Source organism: Monopterus albus, unplaced genomic scaffold (assembly GCF_001952655.1).
Source record: "Monopterus albus unplaced genomic scaffold, M_albus_1.0 scaffold13.1, whole genome shotgun sequence".
Taxonomy (NCBI): Eukaryota; Metazoa; Chordata; class Actinopteri; order Synbranchiformes; family Synbranchidae; genus Monopterus; species Monopterus albus.
In genome coordinates this window covers 2,577,609-2,597,413 of record NW_018127893.1, presented here as the reverse complement: position 1 = coordinate 2,597,413, position 19,805 = coordinate 2,577,609, and the positions used below count along the sequence as shown (strand labels likewise).

The following is a 19,805-nucleotide window of genomic DNA, read 5'->3' as shown; positions in this document are numbered from 1 at the left end:
GCAGAGGAATAACTGAACATGCGACACTCCGAGCAAGAGAAAGGAGGAGAGGAAGAGGGGGAAGCCATTGCTCTCGATTAAGCTACTAGCTTAGCTAGCTTCTAAACTAGCCGACCTAAAGTAGCAAGTTAAATTTGGTAGTTAGCAAGAACTTCTGCAAAACAAGTGCTTTAAGTGGTGCAAGCGTATGTTGTCACTCAAAAATTCAGATGAACCTAGAAAATAGTGAGTTTAATTCCTAAACAATCTGGAAGCAAGCACAATGCAGTGCAAATACAGAAAACAGGAAATGAGTACGGTTTACCGCAGGAAACAGCAGTCCGTCAAAATAATATTGATAACAGTAAGGTCTAGACCTTACTTTGTAAAGTGTCCTGAGATGACTTTTGTTGTGATTTGGCGCTATACAAATAAAATTTGATTTGATTTGATATGGGGTCTCTGACACAAACTGTGGCTAACATTACATTGATATGGCTCAGACATGGTGTAAGTAGGTATAAATTAATTTCTTAAGTGAAATAAATAAAATAGTACTGAACATTTTAATAACTATATAATTACATTGTGGTGCAGCTAACAGTCAACACATGATGGTCACAAGCTGGGGCTATGCTGTTGTAGCTTACATTTCATTTTGAGATCAAGTCATCTTGTCATTTTTTAGCGTGTATAACTCAGCGTTGTTTTTACATTCATTCTGATATGTCACCTTTTTATATTCATTTGGCTTCGGCGCTCTGCAGAAACACTTAGGCACCTAAGCCTTTCTATGGTAGGGAAACCCCTGGAAGGATATGGGCTGCCTCTGTGTGGGCAGGATGAGGTCTGCACCAAGACGCGTATAGCTGACCCGTTTCTTTGTGATGTCCGCTTACTCTTTAAATGTCACTAGCTCTGCAGAGCTTTCTTCTATCTGCACCGGTTCAGGGCCAAGCTCTGAGACCACACTGGAAAAAAGAGAGAGGATTAGCAGGCCTACCCCTGGTTGTAAAGAGACTGTGTTTGAATTGTTCACTATAAGGATGTCTCTGAAAGCTGGATTTTGATTTTTAGTTGCACCCCAGACATTCTGTAACTGAAGAAATTCTAAACCTTGTCTGACCCCCATCCCCCCATAGCTGATTCAGAATGAAAGTGAAAAATGTAGCATTACATCAAACTGTCTGCCTGTGATGAGATGACTGCTTCTTATACAAAATCCCTTTCTATTCATTAGACAGATTAATTTAATGCACTTATTGAAAAACAAAAAGTTATTTAAATCAGAATAACCGCATACTTTACATCTCCCGGTGGCTGCCAGGTGTCAGATGAATGGAGATGTACAGAATGTTCTGTAATTCAATCAGAGGCGTAGTACAATTTATTCACAGCGAATTTGCTCAGAAATGAATGGGTTTCTTTGCCGTCCTGGTGCAATGGCCAGAATGACACCTACCTGCTCGCCTCCAGATTTCTGTGTCCGTACTTTACAGGAGATCTAGGCAAACTGTCACCAACTGGAGCAGAGAATAAGAATGTGAGAGGGAGTTCAAGGCTATTTAGTGACTGCTAGAACTTAGAAGAGCTGTTGCTCCTGAACTAAAACTATCCACTGTTTTTATACAACCTTCATACACCAAAGATTGTACAAATTGATTACTGCATTAAAGCTGTGTTATCTCCAGCACTTCTAGTAAAGTGAATGGTGAATAACATTGGATTTTATATGAAAAACATCTCTCTGTTCTCCGCAGCTCTTTCCATAAGAATGAAGAGGATGATGCACCAATCAAGCGCTGTCCCAAATGTAAAGTCTACATCGAGAGGGATGAAGGCTGTGCACAGATGATGTGCAAGAACTGCAAACATGCCTTCTGCTGGTACTGCCTGGAGTCACTGGATGTGAGTTAGTCCGTACTACTTCCTTCACTCCTTGATAGTCACTGCAACAAAGAGTAGCAGTATGCGTTTTTGCAGTACTGTGTTTGCATACTGTGACTAGAATAAGGATGCCTTATGAGCCTTATGTAATCTTAATTATGTGAGTGCAAACAACTGAAACCGTGGGACATTTACAAAGCAATTTTCTCTCAGCGGCCGTCCGGGTCTTTCAGACTGCTAATGGTCAGTCTTTATCTGTACTGCATGTGTGTGTGTCACAGGATGATTTCCTCCTGATCCACTACGACAAAGGGCCTTGTCGAAACAAACTCGGCCACTCCAGGGCATCTGTTATCTGGCACAGAACACAGGTGAGAAACCAATCTTCCGCTCCCCCACCATCTATTACGCTGCCCACCCCAGCATGTGGCCGTACATGAGCACTTTGGTTCTGCCGCTTTGTGCTTCCTCCTGGCTCACAGAGTGTTATTTTGACAGCACAATAGGAAAAGAACCACTTCATCCACGTGCACCGACAAGTTTCTGGGGTTCTTCTGTCTCCAACCCTATTATTCACACCATTCACTTTAAAGAGATTTAAGTAACCAAAGTCTTTTTTTTACCATTATGTAACTAAACAAAATGACAGGATTACATGTAATTTGCACTGCTTTATACAGTATGTACTTTCCCATATGTGAATTGATGGATCACACATGAAGGATTAGGTATGGCGTGTAATTTCCATACGACAAGAGCCTGACTCTGTTGTTCGGTTCCCAAATTTCTCCTCGGTGACTCTCCTTAGCCAAATCATCAGTTCATTGGGTGGCACGTCGCTTTGTCCAACTTACTTGTTATTTTGTCAAAACTAGCATCTGTTGCCCAGTGGGGCAGGCTGAGTCACATGATTACAGCTAGCTGACGGAAGCCAGCTATAGCTTCACTGCTCGCTCTCTCTCTTTTGCTCTCCTCATTAACCTCCTTCACATCTAGAGAGTCTCCCTCTCACTCCCATGGTAGATGCACCAGGGCAAATGTACTGTAGCTTGTGAAAACAACATCCCTCCCTGTCTGTATCTGATGACATAGGGTCTATGTTACTACAAGTTAGTCCAAGGGAAGGTCACGTGCTAAACATAAAAGCAAATATTACGCTTTCCACTACAGTACAAACTAACTACTGTATGATCCCCCAAAATATGTCCCTCAGCCTCTGAGTGGGAATGATTTGTGCTGGTATACGTCACTGTTACATGTGCCTGTGTGTTATGTATTCCTGTTATTGGTTAGAATTTACTAGTGTCTGGCTCCCCCTTATGGTGAAGTAACTGAGTTGCCCTGCTCCTAAGAAATTCTAATTAAATTGTCAGGACTATTTGTTTTTGCCTTGGTAATATTTTAATGCATAGAATTTAAAAAAAGATGATTAACTAGGATGTATTATTAGTTGATAAAACCCACCTCCTACTCAGAACACCCCACTTGCCAGCTCACTTGATAAGGAACAAATGTTTTAGCTATCAGTTATTTGTGTTCCACAAAGTCCTGCTGTAGAGTAACAGTTCCCTGCCATTATATTAAGAGGGGGGGGGCGCCCCGCCAATATAAAAGGCATAAAAGTTAATTTTATTTTCCATGTAGTGCTAGATCACAACAGAAGTCATTTAAGGTTACCTTTCCTATAGAACAGGTCTATACCTTTTTCTTTTATTAAACAAAATAAATAGCTTTATGCCAGTTATCTTATTTACATGATGGCATGTAATTTCTGTCTCTACATGGTCACCGCCATCCCCCCAAAGCTGTAAAGCCTGGGGAAACACTCCAGTCCTTATGTGTCATTTGACTTGAGAAGTATGTGATTATGTAACTTTCCTTATATTAGAAAAAGAACTTGTGGTAGATCATGAACCAACAGTTTTAAGTTCAGGTACAAGTTCCAACAGTAAATAAGCAATTAATGAAAACAAAAGAAGAAATATTTAACAAGAGTTTACAGGGGGTTAGCCTTCTCTCCATGGTACTGGAGCTGTTAGTTTAATGGCCCAGTCAGTTTATTTGGGACCTTTTTCAGTCCTTGTAGTTTGCAGTAGGTTTTTCAAATTGTTGCTGATCTGGTGCATTGTACGAGATGACCTGTGTTTGTCAATTTCCTGTGTTTCCATATTTTTATTTGCACCTTTGCTTTCGATCTGAATGTCAAATAAGGGTCTGCCCAGTTGTTCTAATATAAATTGTTGCTACTTGGAGAAGTAGGAAGAGAAAATGCTGTTGTTATTATTATTATTATTATAGGCCTTTAATTACCAGAAAACAAAGCTTTTTGAAGCTACTGTACTATGACCTCTGCTGGATAACATTTGGTATTGCAGTTAATTGTAAATATTCCAGGCTACACTTAAACAATGAGATTACAAAAAAATTCCAGAAATGTTGTACAGTTATGAAAAATAATGCAATACATTTATTTTTTGTTGTTGCTCTCTCACCTTGCAGGTCGTGGGGATCTTTGCTGGCTTCGGTCTGCTTCTGCTGGTCGCCTCCCCCTTCCTCCTTCTGGCCACTCCCATCGTTCTTTGCTGCAAGTGCAAGTGCAGCAAAGGTGATGACGACCCGTTGCCAACCTAAACACGTCCTCAGAGCTGGAGCGGAGAGCCACTCCAAGGATGGGCCATCTTTTTTTCCCTTTTTCACCCCGTTACATTCTTTTCCTCCTACCAGCTTTGAGTGTTTCGTTTTTTGGCCGAGCCTACACCATCCCTCGGCCGCTTCGAGATCCATCGCTCTGCATGAGAGAGGTATGCCAGAAAAGTGACCCTAGGTTTTAGCATGAAGAGGGGTGCCAGGTCAGAGGATGTCAGACTTATCTAAGGACCACTTTGTCCACGTTTGTAAGACGGTGGCGGTTTGAGGATGTCGAGGAAGTCTGGGCCACTTTAAGTGGTCTTAAGTTGTGGGTTGCTGTGACATGGTATATTAGCAGGTCACTGCAAATAGGAAAAAAAAATCTATGTTGACTAATGCTTTTCTCTTGTATGGACACTGTCGTGCAGGAGCCACATTAGAAAGTACTTTCACTTTTTCACTCTGTTTTGTCGGTTTGTCGTACACAGCGAAAGCTTTTTCCCCACCACCACACCTCGAGGAGCTCTACAGATTCAGTCAGTAGCATTAGAGCTACGCCACGCATGTTTGGTGTTACTCGATTTGCACACCGAACATGATTTCGTTGTCATGTTCGTGACTGAAGTAGAGATGGGAGGCTGTTGTCATTCTCAACTCAGTGTACAGCACGTCCTCTTGATGATGTCAATGTTTTATAACCTATCGCTTTTAATAGGACTGTGCTCAGAGTAGTGTCTATGTGTTGTGTGTTTTCCAAACTTTTAGGAATACGTATTAAAGGGGATCGCCACTCAAAGCTAAAAATATGCTAATCTTCTTTTGTCAAGTGACAATGTACAGTAGTTTTAACTTCTTATGTTTAATTACCATTTTTCATTTGTTTTTGATGTGCCTCCAGATGTTATATGTTTGCAGCATCTTTGTGAGAGCGTTTTTCCAGAAGATGTTACAGTTCATGATCCTAGATCGAGTCATTTCCCAAATTGAGTGGTGCTCCCCTTTGAGTTCACCATCAGTTTTTTACCAAGACTGCATCCGCATGTGGTGGAACTTCACTAGCATAGATGTCTCTCCAGTAATTCTCTGACCCCGGATTATGAAAGCACATTGTATTCACCAAAAAAAAAAGAAAAAAGGATCTTATCTTGTAACTATTACTTAGTTTCTCATAATTGTGAATTATGAGCATTTCTCTAAATTATGAGATAATCTAGAACTTGCCTGAACATCATCATGTTTTAATGGATTCTTTAGTTTTTCAGTAATTCAGTGATAGCTGTCAGTACATCCAATAGTGCATAGCAAAAATGAACTGTTAATAGTTATATCAGGATACTACTTGTTCCAAAATGTAAACAAATGTCGGCAAAAACAGGCCTCAAAGTTGCCACCTAGAGTGTAACTTACTGTGCATGTAATGAGCAGCAGCTGGAAAGCTTCAGAAGCTGCTTGAGAAATATTGGGTTTTTAAGATTCCTTCAGAATAACCAAATATTGGTTAAAAACTATGCCCAAGCTGCAGCCCACATTGTATCCATGGCAACATTAAACTTTTTCTTATAAAAGCAACCATAATCTAGCATGATCCTGATCTCGTAATCATGACAGAGCATTAAAACTTAAGCCTTCAGAGTCATCATCCATCCGAACAGATATAAACTTTGACAAGAAACAGGAAAGTAAGCTATCGGCTACTTAATGTTGCCATGGATACAGTCTGTAACAATGAGGGTACCGTTTTTAGTCTAGGCTATATTTATATATATATATATATTACGTTCTGGAGCACTAAGTATGCTGACTCAGCTATTAGCAGTTCATTTTGCTACCTACTGTTGGATGTGCTGTCAGAATTGCATAAAGAGCCTACCGAAGAAATCTTAAAAACCCAATGTTTCTCAAGCAGGTTCTGAAGCTTTCCAACTCCTCTTTAGTACATGTACTGTATATAGTGAGTTACACTGTAGGCAGGCTGTTCTCAGCCTATATTGGTTTACGTTTTGGAACACTACATACAAAAGTTCACTTGTGCTATGAAAATCAGCTGTACGGGCATTTATCACTTTGATTTTAAAGACTTAATTAAAATCTGAAGATTTTCAGGAAAGTTCTGTAGTGTTCCCACCCCGGCAGCATCTCATAATTACAAGGATAAGATCTTATAATTATGAGAGAAAAGCTGGATTTTTTTATTTTGGTGATTGCAATGCGCTTCCGTACCAGATGGTGGTTTAGCCCATAGACTGTATATAAAGATAGATGCTTAACAGCTCCCCAAGACTGAAGCCACCACAAATCCATCACCCCCCTGCCCTGTTCATGTTCGCAAATAGGACAAGCCAAACTAAAAATTTTAACTAAAATTCAAATAGATTTTTCCCACAGTTGATTTCTGTAATTTTAGGTAGATATTATCATGCTAATTTGTGTACAAGTAGTCATTTTGTCTTAATAAATTCTGATCTAAAAAGGGTAAGTGTGGAAATACCAGTTTTTAATTGGTGGCCTGATGCTGCAGCCCCGCCTCTGCACAGAATCAGGTTTCAAAATGCATCACAAAAGCAAGATGGCTTTCTTCAAATTCACAATTTTGTGGCTTCACTTTTCCATAGTGGCAGGAAGTGGTGACACGTAGTCAGGTATTATATACAGTCTATGGTTTGGCCACATAGAAATGAATAGCCTTAAAGTGAGTGGCCAAAATCAGGCATATCCCCCTGTGCATTACAAACTGTTCAAAGTCAAAATCCAAATATGCCTAAGGAAAGCATGTTTAAAAGTTGTCAAGCCCTTTATATTCAGATGATTCTATGATGTCACCCATGCGCTACACTGTTAATAGCCATACTTAAAAAAAAAAAAAAAGCAAACAACTGTATATCCTAAGCCCCTTTGAGCAGGAGTGCTCATCAGCCTCCATTCAACCATCATCCTGAATCATCTGAAGCTTAACTCTGATTAGGTCTCCCACTCTGTGAGACTAAACAAATACCCGCTGGGCAAAATTGCAAACTTGCATATGTTAGTGGTCTGAGCGTCAGCGTTTTGTTGGTAGTTAGATCTCTAACAACAAGCAGCTATTCCTCGCAGGGACATCATAAAAGCCTATAGAGAAAACATAAAAGAATGTTCCGTTTTGGGGCACATAATTATGAAGCTGCTCTGTACTATACCACCTTATCTATGCAAGTTTGTACATCACATTAAAAGACTATCAATTGGTCTTAATCAACTGTATGTCACGGGTGGGATAAAGCTGCAGAATGTCACAATACATGTGCATATCATGGCTTTTATTTAATCAGGGAATTATTCAGAAACCATCCATTTTACTTTTATCATGTGTGCCGCTGTCTTTTAGCTGTATTATAATGTTGCTAGATTGAAAAACCAGGAGAGATTTTGGCCATTTTGTTAAGGTCTTTGTTTTTATGGGCAATTAGAATTTATTTTTACAGCTGAACAACTTCACAGTGTTAAGTCAGTAATGGGGAACAAAAGTTTAAACCATTGAGATGATTCACTTGGTCATAATTTCTGATTAAACAGTTTTACTACCACGCGTTGCTATGTTTTGAATAAGCCATTTACTTTATCCCTCCTTGCGTCATAACTCATCAGTGTTCATGTAGCATTTCATAAGAAGTGCTGCTACAGTTACCAAAAGGGTGGTCAACAGTTAACAACAGTAGCTAACCATCTGCATTAGTAGCCTTAAATTCTGAGTACCTTACAATATCCTGCGTTGCTTTCGCTGACCTCACCTACTGTATGATCATGGTAGTTTTGTATCAAAGACTGTCCAATTTTCTGGCTTGGAAGTTTGGTTTATTTCCTGAAGCTTCTGTTGTTTTTAATGACAATCGTGCCAAGCAGATTTCCTGTAAGGGAGAAGGAAATCAAGCGGTCTACTGTATGTGCATTTTGGCCATGTATTTGTAATATATTAACAGTTTTTACAGGGTCTCACGCTTCTTTATGTAAGCACTGCACTGTATATGGGTTTCATTGTTTTACTTCTCGATATGATCTGTAATGGGTGTAGTATGGTGCCAGTTGTTTAATGGAGGTGTTCGGCCACTCAGTACACAAGTCGCTGTATATGAAAGATCGCATCTATACTTTTTAAAGAGTTTTCAGAGTTTAATCTAACTGGGTTCTGATATCACCACAACAATAAATAATTTTAAACATTTAAAAAAAATCACCATCATCAAAGTCTATCAAGCACAAACTAACTAACTTTACCTGTGTTTGCTGGCTCCACTGAACAGGTAGATAACTGTATTATATGCAACAATTGTAAAAGGGCCAGACAGCAAACATTACAATCACTGCAGTGACACGTGGCATGATTACTTGTTTTGTAGGGCCAGAAGAGGCTTGTCAGGGCTCCATATAAAACCAATTAACACCAGCACAGGTGTTGTTGGAGTAGGGCGGTTTGACCAAGTTAAGGGCTCATTTCCAAGATTTAGCCCTTAATTGGGAAGCAAAGCCAAGTTTACTTTACAAAGGCTCTCGTTCTACTTTGCAACTATTCCAAGATCAATTTTGGTTATGAGCAGCAATTTATATTTTCTAACCTGTTGTGTGAAGAGATGAAGCTGCATGATTTTTTTCTCTGACCTCTACATGTTACAAATTAATATACTGTAGCCTCAAAGATCTTTGCAGTGGTAGCGTTGTCAAACCTGGTGCCCAGCACTCTGCTTTTTAATTTTCCTTTTTGTTCCCTTTCTTTCAGAAAATATGGTTTGATGTTCAGCAAAATGATCTTCAGTGCATCATTCTTCAGGCCTGATTGGGCAATTAAATTGTAATCAGTCGCCTACGTAAGCAGATTACTGTCAGAGGAAGTGCTGTCTGTACACAGTACTCCTGTGTTTACACATGGTACCCGATGTCTTTAGTTTAATCAGTAAATAAAAGTTCATTAATCTGGGTGATAAAGAAATTGACACTGTAATGGCATATTTGGATCAGTTCTGTACAACTCAGCATCTTGATATATCTGCAGTTCCACTAACACTGTGACACCAGGTATTAAAGGTTGTTGTTTTTTGTGATTCTCTTCTCGTCATTCATTAATGTGTTGAAATATCTATTGAAATATGGTCAGACATACCACGGTGAAGTCCTGTGGCCCACAGAGTCGTTGAATGGCTCCCTCTGGTGTTGAAACTGTAAAGTTCTCCTTTTTGTTCACTGGGGGAGACAGAATGTGTGTACAAATCATTCACAGCGGTTACTATAAACAAGACATTATCTTTTCATAATTAGTCTGCTAAAGTATTAATATAAAAATAACATTTTTAACAACTACACTCCACAAATACAGTTCTGTAATATCTAGTCTTTATGCTACAAAGATGAAAAAAACATGTATTTCCCCTTTTGTTAATTTTTACCATTTCATGGAGAAAGCAATGCTAAACAGGGAAGCAAAACCATGTAGCATCACAAATGAAAAAGTCCTTTTGTATTTTTATGTTCTAACTTTTCTATGTTGGTGGATAAAACATTTGAGTACAGTTACATCTTAATTGCTGCTTTTTGATCCTCAGAATGTGTATTTATCATTTCCCACGCCTAGCAATGGCTTTTTCTAGAAAACATGCACATCCTCTTATCTAGACTTTGTTTTACTTGTGTCAAGCATCTTTCCTTCATATTCATAGCAGCTCTGTCTCTTTTGTGTGTTCCACTGCAGCTGTCTGTTCATCAGACGTATGTCAGGCTTTTGTTAAGGTCTGCCAAAGAACAGGTTGTTCTCTCCCTCTCTCTGCCTTTGTGTCTATTTCCTGCCAGATGCTGGATTGGGAGCATTAACAAGACAACCCTGAAAATGAAAGTGCAAACGCTCAGTGATATATCATCCCTCACCAGCTGTTCTCTGTTTGGAAGTCTCTCCACCAATCACTGGGCAGGACCACAGGAAGTTGCCATCTGTGGGCACCATGGTGACAGGGTTTGTGGATGGGCGTTGAAGCTGATGTGTTATCTGGAGCAAATGAAGAATGATACAGGGAGGGAGGGAGGGAGGGAGGGGGAGAGAGCCAGGAGGTGTGAGGATGGAAAATGGAGAGATGGACAGAGAGACTTGGAAGACAAAGAGCTGAACCTCAGAGAAACAGATGCAAACTGCGTGGCTGAAGAGAGGGATGGATGAGAAGAGACAAGGCCTTCGCACCTGCTCTGTACACTACACAAGGTTCTGCTATCACACGTGTGCTGGCTGCAGGCCGACCAGGCTGATCTGCTTTGGCTTTACTTTCCAACACCCTGCTGCCAAGCCATCCTCCTGCTCCCCATCAGCATCCTCCTCCGCTGCCCTGCACTTACAAACCAACCAGCAAACTCTTAACCTTTCAAACCACATACTATGGCATCAGTGCAGGAAATTCGTATTACAGTCAAAGTGGCTTTTTAAAATAAACAGAACGTACGTAACGACTCTGGTCTCCAATATGTTATGAAATGTGCATTGGGCTCTAATAGTACTGCTGTAAACGTAATAAAACAGCTGAATCTTAAGAGGAAAGGTGGCTAAATAAGGGCTAAACAAACATATCCTGGATATAGTCTTGTCCAGTGGTTTCCAACCTAGTTTAGTTTAGTTTCCAATGCCTTAATACAAGGTCATGCTTGTAAACCTTGTCGCAGGTTGCATGTCTGAACTGTGGTCAGTTCAATCAAAATCGCAGATTGTTTTTTTTTTTATTTAATTTTAAAGATCCGAAGGGTGAACAATGACGGTATTTCACAAGAAAAATGGAAAGATTAGAGGGAAAACTCTGAAAGCATGAATCCCTGTGTAGGAGTCTCAAGCTCCAGGTTTGAGACCACTGGACTAGTCCATGTAAGTGAAAATACAAATACAGGTACAGCTGATGATGGAAAGCCTTACTTACCTCCTGGAAGTCAGTCATCATTATGCACAGGAAGACACCCTAAAAAGAAAAACAAGATATGCAATTGTTATCAGAGAAGTGATTAATGGGCTTGTATGTGTTCATATCTATACTGCTAAATTACCACTATCATCATAAGTGTTCACTGAACAGTCAGTGTGCCTGTTAAAAACAGGAATATTTCTTTTTCCCTGTTCAAGGATAAAATCGGCTTTATGATCCGCAATGATTTATAAGTTAAGATCAAGTATACCTTCCCCCCCGTAAGGAACTTTGTTTTGGACTCCACAATGGAGTAAAAATAGCACAATATCATAACAAACAGCACAAGTATTTACACCAGACAGAATACTACAGTATATATAGGAATTATTGCACAAGAGCCTGTGGTCAATTGCATCTTGTGTCAAGTAGTGTTAAGAGCTCCGATACAAGCTGCAGTGGTGGAAGAAAGTACTCAGATGCTTTACTTCAGTAAAAATAGGAATACCAAAGTGTAAAAATACTGTTACAAGTAAAAATCCTGTATTCAAAATGTTGCTCAAGTACAAAAGTATTCACATCAAAATATACTTAATGGTAAATCTGTTTGCCAGAAGAGGGAACTAGAGTGCTGCAAAATGGAACCGCCTGTTTGTCAATAACATACAACCACTGACTAAGAAGTGAAGCATCTAGTGAAGGAATAAGACTTCAGTCCAACATGCAGTACAGCTTCCGTACGTGTTGTTTTCTGTCCCACTGAGCACCGACATCTATTGTAGAGGCTCTTTTCTCAGCCCTCACATGTCACACTGATGGGCAGCGTTCACCCCCGCTGAGGGAAAAATGGAGTAAACACATGTTGATGTTGTAAACCAAGAGCTCTCTGCCACTTCTGGCTAGGATGAAGGGTTAATAATAGGCATGTACATTTGCTCATACTTGCACACACAGCTTGCAGGACTCTGATTGTGACCGGGCACTATTGTACTGCAGCCAGTGATTGACATACAGTATGATGACTGGATCCCCCCTCTGATCTATTTTATCCCAGCATGTAGTGTACTGCTCTTTGTCTTTTAAGCCACTGAGACCTATTAGTTCAAACTAGCTGCCTGTGGTTCATCTAGACAAAGCCCTGGCCTGTCAAATCAACAGCAAAGGATGTACAGTATTTGTTGTTCTAAAACTCAATTGTTTGTGAAAAACCTCAACAAATACTTATTAGTGCTGACAGAATATTAATTTTATTAATTATCTGAGCAATATTTAACTATATTAAAAGGAATAATTAAACATTTTGGAAAATACATTCACTCTCTTGCTGCACGGTAAATACAGGATGAAAATACTGATATCAAATAGTTAGCTTAGCTTAGCATAAAGACTGGAAATAAGGGAAACAGCTAGTCTGCTCTGTGCAAAGCTAAAAAGAAGTCTTATCACTGCAACCACTGGAGACTCCAAGGAGTCACTGCTCCCAGCCGAGAAATTGTCCAGCACATAAACCCCCTTGTAAAACAGCAACACTGAGGATTTAGTACATATTAAATAAACAGGATATAGGATGCTAAAGGAATAGTTTGGGAAATACAAACTATTTTCCTTTTCAAATAAAGTAATGTACAATGTTAGCTACTCCTCCAGGCTCCTGCATGAGTCTGTCAACGACAGATTGGATTGCATTCCTCCTCTGTCTTTCTAGTCCTTTTCTGCCATTACACACCTCCTCTCTATTTACCTTCAGCACTGCTTGACACCCTCTCACAATCTGCACCTTAATAAAACTCATCTGTGCCATCCCGTTTCTTCATCTGCAACCCTGTGTTTGCTCTCCTGCTCCACTTGCCTCCTGTCTCTTACCCCAGCTCTCCCTCCTTTCTCTTGATTTTATCTGGGAGATGTTTGCCTGGGGTCAATCACCTGAGCCTCCTCACCTGGTCTCTGACAGGCCTGTTGGGACAGCAAGCCTGCCTGATGAGGGTAACGGTTGTCGAGGGCCGCGGGTAAATTAACGAACTGTTTTCTGTCATTATGACATACCTGAGAACAGCAAAGACCTTAGGGATTCAGTTTGAAATGAGTGCAGATTCATATACAAACAGGCTGGGGTTGATGACTACATTGCCAGGTGTAAAAAGAACTGTGGGGAAACCACTCACTATTTTCAAGTTACTTTACAGTTTGGTTTACCAATGAAACGTCGCAAATTGATTTTATAAAATGCTTAAGGCTACAGTAAAAGAACATATTTCTATCTGAAGATTTAATATGAAGTTTGTGAAATGGAGCTCTGTCAGTTTCCAGCCCTCTGCTCTTTATGTAATGTCAGTTATGTGTTTTTCACTCACTGGCAGTTGATGTGCGTTTGATTAGTGAGACTGGAAGCGTCAGCTATCAGACATGACGTACTGTACTGAGCCCCTACTGCTCCTACCACCACCACAGCTTCCAGCTATGCACCTGTTCCCTCAGCCTGCTCTATCTCTCACTCTCACTCACACACACACATTTGTATCTGTGGTTTCAACTTGGCTTTTTCTCATTAAAGACTCAGTGAAATCTGACAGGTTTTGACAGCAAAGGTTTCCACATAGATCCAGCCATGGTGACAGATATCCGACAGCTTGATGATAACTGCTGCCTTATTGCAGAAACACAGGTGTCCCTCATGGCTGATGACAATAGGCGGCGCTGAGTGATGGACGGGTTTGATGAAAAGTTACAGAGCTGGAACAATTGGAAAGTGCGCATGCCGGGACAAAACAAGATAGGGACTGTGTGAGGTCGCTGGCCGTGTTTCCAGTATTACTATTCTTCACGCGATTTATCAGCGAGTGTACTCAACCGCATCAGTTCCTCCAAGTCCCTCTCTTGATTTTAACACCTTCTCCTTGCCCTCTGCCTATTTCCTCCTATCCTTACTCCTTTGCCTCCTCCTCTACTGTCTGCCTGTAAATGAGCTCTTTAGCAGTACTTTTAATTTTGCTTGAGTGTGCAGTCTTTTTAACGCGCTCTTGTGTTCACTCCTGTCTCGTGCCCTCTGTCAACACTAAACTTTCTGAAAAGCAAGCTTAACAGGCCGTGAAAGGGCGGCACAGATGGCTACATCCTAGGTGGTAATTATCAACCACTTCCTCTCCCCTACAAAAAAAGAAAAAAGAAAGAAACAAGTGAAGGTGTTGCCGTCAGGTCAACTGATTCGGCTGACACGTTTGTAGGCTTTCTGGCAGAGAGCTCAAATCGACATACAGGAAAGGGTCTTCCGGACGCCCAGAGAGCATGTTGATGGTGTCACAGGTCAAGCACAGTCATAAGAGGATGATTTTTGGCTTCAGTGCACATTAGTCTAAAAGAAATCTATATTAATAAAACAATTCTAGCTGGTTGGAAAATCCCCAGCTTGCCTAATATGGTATACTGCAGACGCTGGCTTAGCTGGGTGTCACATCTTGATTCACTTTTTTGAGAAGTACTTTATTTGCCCTGTGCTTGTAAGTAAAGTTTATTTATATAGCACCTTTCTAGCTCAATAGTCACAAAGTGATTCACACAAAAGTACAAAATACAGCTATAAGCTATATCCTTTAAAATAGCAATATTGTCAAAAAAACAACACAATAAGAGCACTACAAAAAATAAGATCACTATTCAAAGTCCATTTTAAAAAGATAGGTCGTGAGCTGCTTCTTAAAATGTCCACAGTGTCCACAGATCTTAAGCCCACTGAGAGAGAGTTCTAGCCAACAACCCCCTCTCCAATGAGACCTACTAGTTTCTTAGGGCTGTAGTAAATCTTTGATATAGGCGAGTGCCTGGCCATGCAGGGCTCTGAAAGGAAGTACAAGGATCTTGAAGTGAATTCTGATTTTGACTGAGAGCCAATGCAAAGAGATCAGACTAGGTGTAATGTGTTCCCAAAAGCCTAGCTGCAGCATTCTCTGTACGGTGAAATATTTTTTACTGAGACAAGTGAATATGGAGTTACAGCAGTCTAATCAGGATGAGACAAAAGCATGAACGATCATTTCCACCATGAGACACCATGGATCTAACTTTAGCAATATTCCTGAGCTGAAAGAAGCAGGAAGGAGTCAGACACTTCACAGGCTGCTCTAGGGTCAACGTTTGGTCAAACATGACCTCGAGACTTGTGACTGTAGGTTTCACACATGAGGAAGGTTCCTGCACCTTAGGAACAAGACCAGGATTGGGTTAGTTCTGATGTTGACTAATGTGCAGACAATAAGAGCCAATTAGTCTGAAAGTGTTTCAGTTGGCACTAGGTGTTGGTAATGGCTGCATTTATGCATCTTCTAAACAAGCAAGAGGCTGTTTTTTGTTGTGCTTAACCATTTATTTTGCTGTAGATCTATTAAAATTGAAGGTGACAGCTTGAATCCTTTTTAATTTGGGGAAATTTAATACACTACAAGGTGATAGGCGAGGCTTCCCCTACCTCCGTACAAGCCGCCCGCCACATGCAAAAATATGTAAATGCTGCCTGTATTAGAATCTTTGTCTGGTTGTCATTCTCACATGGGGCACATCAAAGCCATATGACCTGATTTTGCACCTGCTGTTTAATTAAATTTACAAGACAGACACAGTCTCTACTCCCGGTGATATACAAATCTGGCTTTATTACCCCGGCACTGTAATTTACAAGGCAATTTACTGCTGGGTGGTAATGGTGCCTGCCAAAGTGCTCCCTCTGAAAAGATACACAAACACGCAGAACAACAAGTTATCCCATTTCCTTTCCTGAAGATGGGACCAAGACCACTCCACAAAATGTAACCACTGCAGGAGCAAGTGTGTTATCGAGGCCCACGCCATCTACTATGTGTTCGAGGCACTGGTCCTCTATACAGAAATTAAAAAGTTATAACCAGTCAACCTAACCTGCATGTCTCTGGGAGGAAGCTGGATCACACAGGCACAGGGAGAACATGCAAATTCACACAAAGAAAGGCCCCAGCTGGCCACAAAGTTCAAACCTAGAATCTTCTTGCTGTGAGACAACAGTCCTAACCACTGCACCACCGACAAATGCAAACCATTCGTTTTATTAAGCTAAGGAAATTACTATGGATGAGGTGACAATCTGTAACAAGGTGTGTTGCCAGTTTATTAGGTACGTGGGTAGCTTGGTGTACCTAATAAATTGCCAACAGAGTATATGTGAGCATGCAGACTGGCCACTGCATTTGAATCTGAGACATGCCCCTGGTTGCGGTAGAGTACGCATCTCAGGCAATCCATAATAGATGATGAAATTTGGCACGCCATCCAGCCTTATGGTCCTTTCCTCCTCCTGCAGCTGCTTGTTTTCCCAGAACTCATCTGTGCTGCTGACCAAGAGTTGTGTGCTGTATGTGTGTGTATCTGAGAGCGAGAGAGAGAGTCTGTGTCCGTATGTCACTGTCTTTTCCCACAAACGCTCGACGTGCATCTTTCCATTCCTCAATATGTCAGACTTGAATATGAAAACGAGCAACTTTTTCATCGCTCAACCACCATGTCCACATATGGCCACAAAGCTGATGGTGAATATCAAAGTTGAGTGGAAAGGCCAAAGAGCAGTGACAAAGCGTTAAAGCACTGCAGACTATAAATGCTAGCTACACTGTGATGACAGACACAGATCACAGTTCTTGAGTATCAGTTTATCAGCGATCTTGTTATAGATGTAATTTCACAACATATTCACGTCTGTTTTGAAATACTGTATTAAAATCTGAACTGATGCGACAAAAGGAAGTTTCTCCTGTTTGTAGTCTTTGTGCTCACTAGCTGACCATCTCCTAACTGTAGCTTTGTATTTATCATGCCCACACGAGAGTGGTATCGCTCCAACTCTGTGTCTACACAGAAAGTGTTTCAGCCAAGTTTTTCCAGTCATCTGTCTGTATTTTGACGTTCCTAGTTTATTTTTCTGCAGTTTATTGGACATGTCCAGCTACAGCGATTGTGTACTGTGTTCTGAGCACTGCCAAAAGCCTGGCAAACTACTATTAATACTGTGGCTATGTTCAAACTCACTACATAGTGCATTATATAGTGTGCTATCCAAATGATGTGTAAAACTATCCACTATATAATGCACTTAAAAATTCCACAGTGGAATATAAACAGTAGTGCCTGTGACACATACACTACTTTCTGCTACTGTAACAATCTCACATTGCAATGCTCTGCATTTTATAGATTAGAAAATTACTGTTGAGCAGCTCCGCAGCTGTTAGTGGTGACACAGTGGCGCTCTACTAAATGTGCTGCTCATGCTATGCCTTCTGTGTAGACACTTTGTCAGAAAGAAAGCCACCATGCATATTTCCCATAATGTGAAACAATTTCTTTAAAGTGTAATTGGAGTTTGTTAAACTTGCATTTCATTTTTGCAATTCTACCATTCTCTTCGTCGGTTATGATGCCGTACAGTATTCACTATGCTAATTACTCAGATCTGCAAACAATGCAAGAGTGTTTTACTGTGCATAGGATTACTGCTTATATTTAAGATGTCCTAACTTTTGGTTTCAATGCCAAATACAAGTTTTTAGTTAATCAGTTTATACTTTTGTCTTGTTTACACCTTGTCTGATTACCTTATGACTTGTGTTTTTTGCCCTGTCAGTCTTTCTGTCAGTGTTCCCAGCTCTCTGCAGTTGCTGAGTAAATGTATGTAACCAATGGGAATAATGGCTAAAACTTTCAAAATAAGCCCCAAATTGTAATGAACCAGAACATTGTAATGATCTGGTCCATGGGTTCAGACCGTGGCAATCCTGTGCCAATCAGGTTGTTGGGCATTGTTAGTTATGTATTATTGTTTATGAAGCAGTATCAGCTGGTACGACAGTCTCAGGCCTTGAATTGTTTCAAAGTCACTGACCCAAAGTTTTAAGTTTCTCCCTTTCTAGTGAACTTGCATCTATACAAACAGCGGTGAGTAGTATGCCATGATTGATGGGATGGGCTGGGCCAGTGAGGTGGGATGCCTCTGCGCAAGCTGTAGGGCAGCTGTTTTCTCCATGCTCGAGGAGAGCAGACACACAGAGTGTGTGTGAAAGTGAGAGAGCATCAAAGAGAGAAAGGTCAAATAGAAAGCGAAGGGAGGGCTGAACGAGGGAGAATAGAAAAAGAAAGTCTACCTTCTCCTTGCCCTTCAGGCAGACCAGGTGTCTGTAGCTCCATACTGACTCGTACCACAAAACCTGGCACGGCTGCTCTCAAACAGGTCCTCCTCATCGTTCTCTTCTTCCCCAAGGGTGGCTGCAGGGGGGCTGCAATTACCACACACACACACACACACACACACACACACACACACACACACACAGTGCACAGTGTAGAGAAAACATGCTGAAAATGACAACGCCCCAAGCCACAGCACATGGAAAGGAAAGAGAGCGAGGGAGGGAGAAAGAGAGCAAAAAAGAGAGAAGTGAGGGAAACAAAAAAGAGAGAGAGAGGGAGCCAGTGAGCAATACCGGAGAGCTTGTTTTATAAAGGTGCAGGTGCAGGATTTGAGTGACTGCCAGGTTGCACTCTCCTTTTGGTTTCATATTAACGTTGTCAGCTTTTTACCTCCCCTCTCCTCACCTGCACTGCTCCATTCCTCACCATGTTCTGCTGTTCGCTCATTTTCAAGTGCTCCCTCTCACAAAACCTCTACAGCAAACACAGCGGTAAAAGAAAGTTTGGCAGAAACTCTATGCCTTGCGGACATGTTTTCTCGATTTTAGAAATATTTTCTGAAGCTCTGAACGGAAACAACTAACAAGCTACCGTCAAGTCAAAGCTAGCACCAACATACATGACAGCTCACCGCTTTTGGCAAAGGTCAGAGATGCACATAGTTTTATTTCCAAAATGTCACTCATTTCTGGTGAGTCAGCTGAAGGGGGTGCTGTGACATTGTGAATAATTAGACATCTGTGTGATACAGCAGCTGTAGAGACACAACACTAAGTTAAGAGTCATGTGGGTCTCGATCAGATGTTTCATTTTATGGGGATGATAAGAGACAGCTATGCTATTTGAGTTAACTCCATCTGATGTGCCTTTGTACAGCTGTTGCATTAGAAAATACTTTGCTGAATCTACAGTACAAGAAATACCTACTGCCATTGTATGCTTGTATAGCTAACTCCCAATTTTGGTCATTTAAAGGGGTAATCTAGTGATTTAGGATTATACTTATAGTAAGTAAGAAAAACCAAAGCTCCAAAAATGTTGGATCCTCCATATCCCATAATGCAACCAACCACAACACAGGCTTCTGCCTATACAGTATATTTGTCAGCTAAAAGCCCAAGCTGATGACTAAACCCTGATGTTGTCATCAGGGGCAATATCTGCTCAGCACTGCAGATGTCTAGTAAATTGACCTTTGTGTGTAAAATCTGT

The 19,805-nt window shown here is 40.8% G+C and overlaps 1 protein-coding gene and 1 long non-coding RNA gene across 5 annotated transcripts in view; one reads left to right on the top strand and one right to left on the bottom strand.

Moving 5' to 3' along the window:
• rnf144aa (ring finger protein 144aa) overlaps window positions 1–7,359 on the top strand; it is a 31,106-nt gene extending 23,747 nt beyond the window's left edge. For all 4 annotated transcript variants that reach the window (XM_020590878.1, XM_020590880.1, XM_020590881.1 and 1 more), the window contains 3 exons: window positions 1,740–1,887; window positions 2,148–2,237; window positions 4,366–7,359. In XM_020590878.1, the coding sequence (XP_020446534.1) occupies window positions 1,740–1,887; window positions 2,148–2,237; window positions 4,366–4,497 (370 nt within the window). In that variant the 3' untranslated portion in view covers window positions 4,498–7,359. The remainder of the gene's footprint in view (window positions 1–1,739; window positions 1,888–2,147; window positions 2,238–4,365) is intronic.
• A 97-nt stretch (window positions 7,360–7,456) lies between these two features.
• On the bottom strand, window positions 7,457–18,666 carry LOC109955074 (uncharacterized). The gene is made up of 5 exons (XR_002274216.1): window positions 18,548–18,666; window positions 11,409–11,447; window positions 10,688–10,834; window positions 10,381–10,498; window positions 7,457–9,702 (listed from the first exon to the last, which is right to left on the bottom strand). It is a non-coding gene; the product is annotated as an uncharacterized LOC109955074 (long non-coding RNA).
• Window positions 18,667–19,805: the final 1,139 nt, after the last annotated feature.